Here is a 12,380-nt window from a genome sequence, read left to right as displayed (position 1 = left end):
CCTTTGTGCAATCCATACTGGGCCTAACACCGTCTGAGCCTGCCTCCTGATGTATAGACATATATTTTGAATGTGTACGCTATCCATACATGTTATCCGGGGATACGGTACCCTTTCTAACCTTTGTGCAATCACGTGCAATCCATACTGGGCCTAACACCGTCTGAGCCTGCCTCCTGCTGTATAGACATATATTTTGAATGTGTACGCTATCCATACATGTTATCCGGGGATACGGTACCCTTTCTAACCTACGTGCAATCACGTGCAATCCATACTGGGCCTGACACCGTCTGAGCCTGCCTCCTGAGACATATATTTTGAATGTGTACGCTATCCATACATGTTATCTGGGGATACGGTACCCTTTCTAACCTTTGTGCAATCACGTGCAATCCATACTGGGCCTGACACCGTTTGAGCCTGCCTCCTGATGTATAGACATATATTTTGAATGTGTACGCTATCCATACATGTTATCTGGGGATACGGTACCCTTTCTCACCTTTGTGCAATCACGTGTAATCCATACTGGGCGTGAGAACGGCTGGCGAGCTGTTAAGCAAGCTACAGCACCTGTGGTTTGCACCCGTAAGTTTTTCATTTTTTCAGGAATGACGGTTAGGCCTAATTCCGGAACTGCGGTTGACCTGCACTTACTGGGAAATCATTGTTCGCGGGTAATAATTGTAATCAGTGATCCCCATCACTAACGTTGTTCAGCGGGTTATCTGCACCTGTAAGCGACAAACGCTGGCCTTTTCAGTGTAGCGCACATGCAGCCACGGACATGTAAGGGCATGACACACCAGTTATTGGCCAATCTCATGTGCCAGAGCCTCACGTGTCCCTCTAGTAAGCCGGACTCGGACCGCAGGGCATGACGGAATCTCGTTCGTTAACGGAATTAAGCTTGCAATGTGTGCATCTGTTCTGTAGCTGGCATGGTTGAGGTTTCCCAGGTGGAGTCGAATTTAACCGTAGGCTCCACTCCTGGTGGTGCCCTTCTGGACATTCCTTTAAGGTTCAGCTTTGCAACCATACTGCCCACGTAAAACAAACACTTTGCCTTCATGAATGCGGTTTGGAGGGTCATGACTCGTGGGAATAACGCCGCCCAATCAGTTAACCTGCTAGAGAGATCGTTCGTTGCTCCCAAGCATGACATCACACTCCCTAGGAAGAAGGTAATGCGACTGTGGCAACCGTACTCCTGGGGGCGACACAAGTGCACTGATGCCCAGCCACTGCTCGATGAATCTGCTGGTACATTGACCCAGACCACTACATTCCCCTCGCACGCTACACGGCCTGAATCTGACCCTGATGAAACTCAGGTTACCCTTCCCATATACAGTTCCATCTTACACGGTGACAAAGAGGAAGCTGCAGATGAAAGTGCAGGTTCGGCCCACCCGCCATCAGACACACCACCGTATTATCAGGGGCCCTGTGCCAGTGCCGTCGCCAACGAGTGGGCCCCCCCTGCTTGCTCAGGATCACAGCACTTGCAAAGTTGAAATACTGTGCAGTGAGATGGAAGATGGGGACGACGAGGAGTCCAGACAAGTACAGGGATTCCCTAGCGAGGAGACTTATTTGATTGTTTTCAATGTTGGGACAGCAATTTTTGGGGAGCACTATTCTCTGGAGAATGATAGATGGGGCCCACCATACACTGGAACATTCCAAAGGTGGACATCAGACACTGGAGCAGCATTTACAGGGCCCATTATACACTAGAGCATTAGAAATGGGGCCCATTATGTTTGGAGCATTATTTGGGCCCATAAGACAGTGGAGCTTCATCCATGGGGACCAACATATACTGTAGCATTATGTGGAGCTCATCAAATACTGTTTCAAACATTATATGGGACTAATGATTCTGTATGGAGAAATAGATGGGCCTCGTCATGAGATGTAAAAAGTGAAGTATTTTTCATTGTACTATACCGCTATTTCTCTGTCGTATCGGAGCATGATGAGTTGTGGTATGTGTTAAAGGGGCGCTCTTTCGCCCAGGGCACATGAAAACCTGGAGCCAGCCCTCCCCCCCCCACAACTTTAGCCAAATAACCCCCATTTTTCAGTGCGTAACTTGTATTATGAAGTTAATTAAGGTTGACAAGCTTAAGTAAGAAGAATTGATGCTTTTGGCATTCAAATGGGCACTGTAGGTGTGTTTCCTGTCCTCCTCTCACTGCCGACTTTTATTCCCCATTGACTTACATTGGGTTTTGTGTTTCGGGACGACCCAGACTTTTCCCTATAATCGGACGATCTTGCTCGACCCGACTTTTGGAAAAGTCGGGTTTCACGAAACGAAACGCGACCCTAAAAAGCCAAAAGTCGCTCAACTCTACTTATAACCATATGATATTTCAGTTTTTCTTTAATAAATTTGTAAAAATGTCTACATTTGTTGTTTTTCAGTCAAGATAGGGTGCAGAGTGTACATTAATGAGAAAAAAATGAACTTTTTGAATTTATTAAAATGGCTGCAATGAAACGAAGAGTGAACTATTTAAATGGGTCTGAATACTTTCCGTACCCATTCTACAAAGCTCCTGGGTAGAATGTCACTGCATTACATACATACTGACACTATATACAGAACGCCTGTGTATAATGTCACCAGTGATCTCTGTATTACCCATACATTGACACTATATACAGAGGTCCTGTGTATGTCACCAGTGATCACTGTATTACCTCTACACTATATACAGACCTCCTATGTATGTCTCTGGTGATCACTGTATTACCTGTACACTATACACATAGTTCCAGTGTATAATGTCACCAGTGATCACTATTATCTGAACATTGACACTATATACAGAGCTCCTGTGTGTAATGTCACTGGTGATCACTGCATTACCTGTACACTATAAACAGAGCTCCTGTGTATGTCACTAGTTATCACTGTAGTACATGTACACTGACACTATATACAGAGCTCTTATGTATGTCACCAGTGACCCTGTACACTATATGCAGAGCTCCTGTATTTGTCACTGGTGATCACCATATTACCTGTACACTATACACAGAACATCTATGTATAACGTCACTGGTGATCACTGTATTACCTGTACCCTGTATACAAAGCTCCTGTGTATGACACTGGTGATCCCTGTATTACCCATACATTGACACTATATACAGAGCTCCTGTGCATGTCACTGGTGATCACTGTATTACTTGTTCACTGACACTATATACAGGTCTCCTGTGTATGTCACCAGTGACCACTGTATTACCTGTACACCAACACTATATACAGAGCTCCTGTGTATAATGTCACTTGTGATCCCCGCATTACCTGTACACTATATAGAGCAGCTATGTATAATGTCACTGGTAATCACAGTATTACCTGTACATTAACATTAAATACAGAGCTGTGTATAATAGCACTGGTGATTCCTGTATTACCTGTACACCAACACTATATACAGAGCTCCTGTGTATGTCACTGTTTTGTATTACCTGTACACCGATCCTATACATCTATGTACAGACCTCCTGTTTTTATGGCACTTATGGTAATATTAGTATTGTGTTTTTTTATTGTAGTATTTGGTCACTATGTGGTGGCAATATTTAGTTTGGTCATGGTGTAGTAGTATTTGTCCCTTGTAAGTGGTATTAGTCAGGCACTATGTGTTGGTAATATGTGATCTAGTCATGTGTGGTGGTATTTGTCCATTGTATGTGGTATTAGTCAGGCACTATGTGGTGGTAATGTGTGGTTTAAACATGGTGTGACTTTATTGGTCCCTTGTATGTGGTATTATTGGGTATTTTTTAGAAAAAAAAAGCCTGTACGTGACACATTCCTTTAAAGTAAAACAAGTAAAAAAATATATTTAAAAAAAATATTGGATTTTTTTTTTTTTTTTTTAAAAGAATGGTTTACTAGGTTAGAGTATGGCCCTGACCAAAGAATCTATCTTGTGGCAGTGGTTTAAAAAATATTTTGGCTCAAACAAAAGCTGATGGCTGTGTATATGTTATCTGGTGTTCGATGGGATCTGCTAATATGTGATTGGGGAGGATGTGGTGCAGAAGTGGGACTCAAAGATTCAAGGGGTGAAGGAGGAGCTCGGTGGAGACTGGGCAGTCTGAAGGGGGCCCAAAAATATTGCCGGTATGAGGCCCTGAAATTTCTGGTGGCAGCCTTGACTATATTAACACAGCTTTTTTGCTGTTCAGCTCTACTTGAGTGTGTATGTATATATATATTTGTCCTCTGTCTGTAAAGGAGATGCAGGTCGTCATCCAGTCTCAGGCTCTGAACTCACTGTCCCCCATTCTTGATTGCATCTGTGTCAGGATCGTTCTCATCTTACCAGGTCAAATTAGGACTAGAATGGCACCAAAATACTGGAGCAAAAATTTTCTTAAGTAAGCCAACTAGAGAAAATAAATTCGCTGCGGTCAGGTTAATTCTCCGTGGCAGCATGTGTGAACATTTTCCCACCTTCCAGGCACCTATGGCTGCTCTACCTTTAATTGCCTGGCATGGACCATTGCCCCAGGGGTTATGGAGAGGGTCAGAAACTCCAAGACCTCAGATCCTGGGTAGCAAAACCCAGCATCAAAATTAACACCACCTTGATATTTTTCTATGTATGTCATTGTAAATAAGTTAGTGTATAGTATAGCTGCAATGTCAATACAAAGTACCGCCACATTGATGGATAATGCTGCAATACTCTTTACCGAAACATCTTTATTATTCCGCAAACCGCATTATCCGCTGCAATAACTGTAATTGACAACGTCCCCTGTGTGATGAGAGCAAAACAGTCAAACGACTCCCATCATCGAGACATTTCATCAAACTACCCTGGAAACGACAATGACGGTACCCAGAGATCTTCCAGGACCTCTCCACTCATGAGAAAAACCTCTTAATCCAGAAGTGTCCACACACAAAATTGTGAGGGTTTCTTTTTTATAGTTTGAGGTAAATGTGCCGAACACAAACTTTAGCTTGGAAGTATTTCATTATGGTTAATATGACGAAACAGCAAAAGTTTACTTTTATTACCGCTGATAGGGAATCCGTCACATTAACTATGATTTCTGCTCTCCAAGTGGCAGGAGGAGAGCAGATTGATATAAAGTTTTGTAGAAAAGCATTTAGCAGGACCCTTTAATTTATTGATGCAAGCACTTATTCTGGTGTAGGAGTCCAGTGGGCGGTCCTAATCAGTGATCAAAATCCATTTCGGTAAGCACACTGCCCACTAGAATCTTAAGCTCAGCACAAGCTGGTATTTGCAAGTTTGTTTTAAAGGGAAAGTCCAATAAAAATTAGGTTTTCACTAGGATTGCTCAAAACCCTCAGACCACCTAATATTAAGTGTTGTTTCTTAGTTAATTCACATTGTATTCTCACATTTAAGTATCTTACCATTTCCTAGAAATTTGTCATCACCACTCAATGCCTATACATATTCATAAGGAGAATCTACAAATATGGGCGAACCGCTGCTGGCGATCACCCGTGAGGACACTGGGTTAAGTATTAGACTCCTACTTCCTGTTGGGCACATGGACATTAGCAGCAATAAACTGACTCAGACCCCAATGAATTGTATTTGAAGGGGTTAGAAATGTTATGCGCAAGTTGCATTACTTTTATATTAGTGTCACAAAGTCATATCCCCAACACATTTGTTAAAGAGGGTCAGCCAAGTATTTAATTAAATTCTCTAATCAAGGTAAAAGGACATTGTACAGGAGGAGGAGGGGAGCTGTGACATCACCTATTGTGAATGATGGATCCGGTGTTCTATACTGTATATAGATGGGTTATCAGTCATTGTACAGGAGGAGGTGAGCTGTGATATCACCTATTGTGAATGGTGGAGCCTGTGTTATCTACTGTATATAGAGGTATTCCTGTGTTATCTACTGTATATAGAGGTATTATTATCAGTCATTGTACAGGAGGAGGTGAGCTGTGACTACACCTATTGAGAATGGTGGATCCTGTGTTATCTACTGTACAGGAGTTATCAGTCGTATATAACATAACAGCCAAAAAAAATGAAAAAAAGATAATCTAGATTTTCTTTCTGATAAATGACGGCATTTTGAAAAGGAAAAGTCCAGATCTCATAAAATGTAATTTAAATTATTCTTCTTTATTTTCTAAAACAAGGAGAGGAGCTTATAATCCTCATTACTAAAGCCATGTTTATATCACTAATTGTATGAACGCATCAATGGACTGATTTCAGGTCACAATATTCACTGTAACAAATAAAAATGATATAGTTTTGGACAAAATAACCTACATACAAAATAAAAAAAAAAATCCTTAATGAATCCCCCTAAATGCAAGAAATGTAAAATAATTTAGTTATTTTACGGTATTGCTTACAACAGAAAACACTGTCATATTAAATAAACTGCAACAGACTGAGGTTTCCATCAGTCACTAGATTTGTACATTGTATGTAAGATTATTTGTACTTGGGGCCAAATTATTAATAGCTCTAGTGCATATAAAATAAAATGGTGCAATTTTGATTAAAAATAAAATCTATTGTTTTGTGTATACAGCTCCTATACAGGGCTGTGTCTCCATGGTAACAGACTACAAACACACCCTTGTAGTCTGATTCTACAGTTACTCTCCCCTACTTACAATTGTTACATGAAGATTAAAGAAAGTATGACAGCACAGACTACACAGGGTTTGTCTGCAGACTCCAACCATGGCGATCTGCATAGGCGCTGTAGACACAAGACGGTAGAGTGCTTTTAATGAATGACTATTTGCAATGTTATATCAGTTTTTATTTTAGGCGGAAAAATTGTTGAAAAGTGAACTTGATATATCACTCATCCACTTGATCGGATTTGGAACAGACCAGTGGGGACCACTAAAATGGAAGAAAATGCTAGGTGTAAAAAAAAAAGGTTTTTCTTTACTTTATTTAGCACACCCGTTCTACAACTTAAGTTTGAAAAAATAAAAATCACAGAAAACCCAATTAAAGGCGCCATTTAGTAAACCTGAGGCCTTTGTTTTAGTGGGATTTGGGATTAAGGGAATCTGTCAGCACAAAATGACCATTCAAACCAAGCACTGATGCTCAGCGCACCCTTATGGTGGCCAACCCGTTCCAGGCTCCTTCCAAACAACCTGTTTAGCATTCATCTCCGTCCTCCTCTAGCCTGATTGACAGCTCAGGCTCTATATGAGCCAGAGAAGGGCGGAGGTAGAGAGAAAACAATTAGATGGTAAGGTGCACTGAACTACTCGGCCATGCCAAGTGTGCACCGAATGCCTGCGCTTGGTTTGAAAAGTCATTTTGTGCTGACAGCCTTCCTTTAATATACAGCTCACATATGAAATTGAGCCATAAAGAGGCATGTCGCCACTCCTAACATGTCAGTCTAGTATTCTCCATAAAACAATTCTAGCGCATTTTTTTTTTCCGAAGAAATAATAACTGTGCCATTCCTCCGTTATTCCTCCTAGTTTCACCAATCTTTCTCACTATGAAATGCAATCTAAAAAATTAATAGGACATTTTGGATAGATCAGGAGTGCACTTTATTTATTTTGGATGTTTAATAACCATATTTTAACACCATGTCATTTGTAGGTCTAAAGTTTTGAGCCAATTAATATCTTAATCTTTCTTCATAGCAGCTGGAGCTTTCATTTTAACAAGGAGCTTCTATTTACCCTCATAGGCACAGATCTAGAACATAAAATTCCGTCTACCTGCAGCCACCACTAGAGGGAGACCAGGAGCTCAACGCATACAGGTTCTATGCTCCCCCTAGTGGTGGCTGCAGGAGAACCATTTTAGATATTTGAATCAATCAGCACACAATTTTCACCTCATCATATTGTATAGCTAATCTTTAAAGCGTATAGTTTTTGGTTCAATTGTAAACATGAACTAAAAAAAAATAAAAAATTGGGACAATATTGCTAAAAATAGATGAAAAATTGCAATACATTTAATTCTTTGTCTTCGATCTGGACAATATTTTGTTGAGTTATATGACAAATCAGAATAAAAAAGTAAAAGGGATCTGTCAGAATCGTTGATTTTATGCTAATTGAAATAAAGAGGTTATATGTGATTAAAAACAAAAAAAACAAAACAAAATGTGTGCTATCTTTTCCCAGAAAGCGATCTCAAATAAGTGGGTCTGAGTTGCGTTGCAATGCCAGATGTAACCAATGGGTGGCAAAGAGTTTAATGAATGATCCCTCGTGGGCATGTGGTGACCACAACTCATGGGTGTGCTTATTCCTGTAGAGTCCCTCCCCTGCAGTTCCAGCTAATTAATCGGGTATCTGTCTCCTCCCCAAGATGTATTTTGTTCCCTTCCATCAAGTAGTCCGTACGCTATATAATTTAGGCACAATCTGATATTCTGAAAGGTCCCCTTTAAACAAATGGGAAAAATAAGTCAAATTTATAGTGACCAGCAAAAATAAAATTAAAAAAAAACAAAAACTTAGCAGCTCACATATGAAATGGTGCAGCTTCACTATTTTCTTAATAAAATTAGTCCTAATTGGTGACGTTTGTCAGAATTTGTCATTTATTTACAAAAAAACAAAACAAAAACATTCAATTTCCATACGTGAACAAATGCGTGATTTTATAAATAAAATAGGAAAATCCTAAACTTGGTTCTTTTGTACCTTGCAATCATCTGACCACTGGGTTTGATTTTTATGGTCTTAAATATAATTCTACAGCTAAACATTACAAAAACAAACCCAAAAAATAAAACTAGTATTGTCAGTAGAAGAAAATAAAATGTGGCATGAATACTGCCAAGCCTCATTGCCCCATTATTTTTTGCCTTTAACTCCGTACTAGTGGCAGCTTGAAGACTGGTCGTCAAGGACTTTGCTACCTGGCATCACTATAGAAAGCATATTTGTCTACTGTTAGGCAAGCCCTTAAAGGGACGGCACTGCAAAGAATGCAGCCGAAATTGTTTTGATTTAAAGCCAAATCCCTTTTACGGATCACACCCCTCCATAGAAGAGACCGTCCAAAAGCGGCACTCTCAGAAGATTTTGGGAGGCAGTGGTGGCGCCTCGATTTGTCATAAAAGAGGATTTCCAGTGTTCCGTGACAGTTGTATGTAAGTTGTAACTTTTAAATAGTGTATCCATGGAAACCAGTTTGCAATGCTACACTAGTACTGTGCTGGCAGCAAAGTGGGCCCGTAACTAAGCAACAGCCAATTCATGCCACGCCCCTTCTCAACAGAATTATTAATCAGATTTTTCTATTTAAAAAAAAAAAAAAAAAAAAAAAAAAAAATCACTAAGAACCTACATAAGGACCATAATGAATCAGGGTTGCAAATTAGTTACCGATTAGGCTTATAACTCGATTTTGCCAATGTCAGTAACAAATGTGAGGCTTTGAGTTATGGGCAGTATAATGGGATTATTTGAAGATAAAAAAAAAAGGGGGTGACGTTAAATCGTGGCTCATTCCTATTTACTGAAGTGAGCTGCAAAACCAGACAGCCCACAGTGAAGGGTAGCGCCACTTCTAAAGTGAAACACAACTTTTTCTTAACAGAGGCAACATGCATCTTTGAGTCCATTTATATAATGTTTTGATATGCCATAGAACATGTTTGAACATGGCATTGGGCTGGGTTACAATGTTCTCTTCAACCATAGCTAGAAATAAGGGGCTAAAAGGTGGGCCATATAGTATTTCATCTCAACATACACACGCACGCTTGCTTGGGCCGAGTGTGCATGTGTTTCTAAAGGAGAGATGGGAATAAGCCGCTGCCTGACACCTCTGACCACAACTCATCTCCCTTGGCCACAGGACGGGACATGTTAAAATTCAACATGCCCCACCCTTCGATCTACTTAAATCTGTCTTCAGGGGAAAATTAGGACATCCCCATAAATTTGTATTTAAAGGTTATTCCCATCTTAGATATTTTAGGGCATAGGCATTGAGGATAGGCCATAAATGTCTGAGAATGGACACCCCCTTTAAGGAACTTTTTAGAGACTTGTGAAGGTCCCAGGACCCAGACAGCCACCACCAATACCGCTTTCTGATATGATTCTATGACATATCAGAAAGACTTTGTGTTGAAAGGTGCATGCTAAATTAGTGTCATGTGTCTGCGAAAGCACACAACAGATCTCCATTCTCAAATATGGGAGGAGGCAGAAATGAATTAATACTATGGTCTTGTCTTCTCATTTTTCAAAAAAAAAAAAAGGTGGCGATATAATGGAACAATCTACCACATTATGGCTATATAAAAGCTTGACTCTATAGAAAGTGCAACATGTGATCTGGTAGATATACTGAATCGGAGGTCACATCTCCAGCTAGAGTAACCTATAAACACAACTCATCCGATCAACTCGTAGCTGGGGTACAAGGACTCCCCTCACTTCAACGTCTTCATGAAAACATCAAATTGCCACGATTAATATCAACAGTTCATGACATTAAATAGAATTAAATATTGCTATAATACTTCTTTAAAACATTTCCTTTCTACAAATGAGCGATCGAAAAAAACAAACAAAACAAACCAAAAAACATTGAACTCGACAGCTTTTCTCTTTCCACACAGTGGAACAGACGTACATACACACAAACTCTGAAATCGACTTTGGATGTAGCATTGATAGAAATGGAGAAGGGAGAAGGTTGGGGGGTAAAGGGGGGATGGTCTAACTGGTTGTCATCCGAAAAAAAAAAGAAAGAAAAGAAAACGTTTACTCTATTATGAAAAAGAACTCATAAAGGCACAAAACTACCACACATCACACAGTTTTTTTTTTTTTTTGTAGCTCGTTTCGAGTTTTCCTGTCTAAAATCTAAACAAGTTTACCAAATGTACAAAGCTTTGTCGACGAACAGCAACATATGGTATCACTGCGACCTGAAAACACAGCGAGATTATTATTTCTTCATTATGCTAAAAAGTTGACGCTTTTCGTAACATTTGTTTTATCTCCTAAAACCCTTCTGCCTCTCCGGCAGGAGGAACCCTACAGAAAATCTCTAATGTGTTTCACCACCGACATACGACATCACGGGCTTCTGCCGAACAGTTATCTAGGATCTCAAACCCATGATTGTCTATGAAAAACAGGAAGCTTATTCTCTGTCCAGTCAAATTTTACTTCCAGCAAACTGATGTCCGATTGGTGCCACCTCAAAAGACTGATGCCGATTTGCCGAGGTTCACCGTAACGTATGGACCTCCCCCAACAGTAGTGTAGTATCCGGTCACTAGAGTTTGTCCTTTTGCTTCTCCACGTCGTCTAGGAAAGGTGCTTGCTGCCTCTCTCAGTAGCTTAACATAAAGGTTTTTCTAAAATCCATCAAGAGGTTTTTAATTGCCACGTTGAGTGGTGGTGATGGTGGTGTTGGGGTCACTTTACATTTTTTTTTCTTTCCTGAAGATAAAAACAAACAAATCTATATATTGCTTTTCGATGGTGCTTTGTCATACGACAGCTCCATATTGCAGGGCCTTCAAGGACCGGCGTGCAGAGTTTGGTGTTTTTTTTATTATCAGCATCTTTCCCGGGCTTGTAAACTAATTCCTTGCAAGACGACTTATTTTTCTCCAAGTTTACAGGACTCGAGAAATCCATGGATACAGTTCCGCTCTGTAAGCCAGATTCCTCATCAAGTAGACTTCTTTTTCGTTCCGGCAAAAGAAAAAAGGAGTTACAAGTAAACTTTCTCCTCCTACGTCTTAAAAATCTACTGTCATGTCTTCCTAAAGACTAATTGACTAGAACATAGCCACTGTGCTGAGAGTCAACGGTTTCCATCATCTCACAGTCGTAAGGCTCATTGAGGTTCAATGTTTTGTAAGATGTTTGAGGATCGAGTCCTGGTGGACTACCCTGGGTTTGGTGCAATGCCAAACCGCTTTGTTGACTAGGATCTATGGAATACTGGCATTGGTTTGTATATTCTGATTCATGCAGCGGCACCCCTTGTAAGTCACACGTCTGGTAGGCATACTGTAGTGGAGGCTGCTGCACGTGGACCTGACTTAGGACCTGCGGCTGGCTCGGCTGTACCATATGTTGCATCTGCTGGGAATGCAGCTTGTGATACTGACTCAAGAATGGATCGTATTGCATTTCATCGGAGGCGGGTTCCAATACTGGACTTAGTGGCTGAGACAAGCTGAACTGGTTCTGCTGTATGGACTCCTGGTGTGACAACGGAAGCTGCTGCCCCTGCAGTGGGTAGGTGTTTTCCGCTATCTGCATCTGGTTGAAATAAGCCTGCAGCTGGGGTTGCTTCTGTAGGAAGAGCCTCTTCTGGTGCAGCCTGTGGGGTGGAAAACTAAAA

The 12,380-nt window shown here is 40.7% G+C and overlaps 1 protein-coding gene across 1 annotated transcript in view; it reads right to left on the bottom strand.

Moving 5' to 3' along the window:
* Window positions 1-6,143: 6,143 nt before the first annotated feature.
* SIK2 (salt inducible kinase 2) overlaps window positions 6,144-12,380 on the bottom strand; it is a 125,734-nt gene continuing 119,497 nt past the window's right edge. Inside the window, exon 15 of the mRNA XM_073585135.1 lies at window positions 6,144-12,359. Coding sequence (XP_073441236.1) covers window positions 11,801-12,359 — 559 coding nt within the window. The 3' untranslated portion in view covers window positions 6,144-11,800. The remainder of the gene's footprint in view (window positions 12,360-12,380) is intronic.

This window comes from Dendrobates tinctorius, unplaced genomic scaffold (assembly GCF_039654945.1).
Source record: "Dendrobates tinctorius isolate UK_male_01 unplaced genomic scaffold, ASM3965494v1 ptg000086l, whole genome shotgun sequence".
NCBI lineage: Eukaryota > Metazoa > Chordata > Amphibia > Anura > Dendrobatidae > Dendrobates > Dendrobates tinctorius.
Note: the sequence above shows the minus strand (reverse complement) of the source record. Positions and strands in the feature narration are given on the sequence as shown.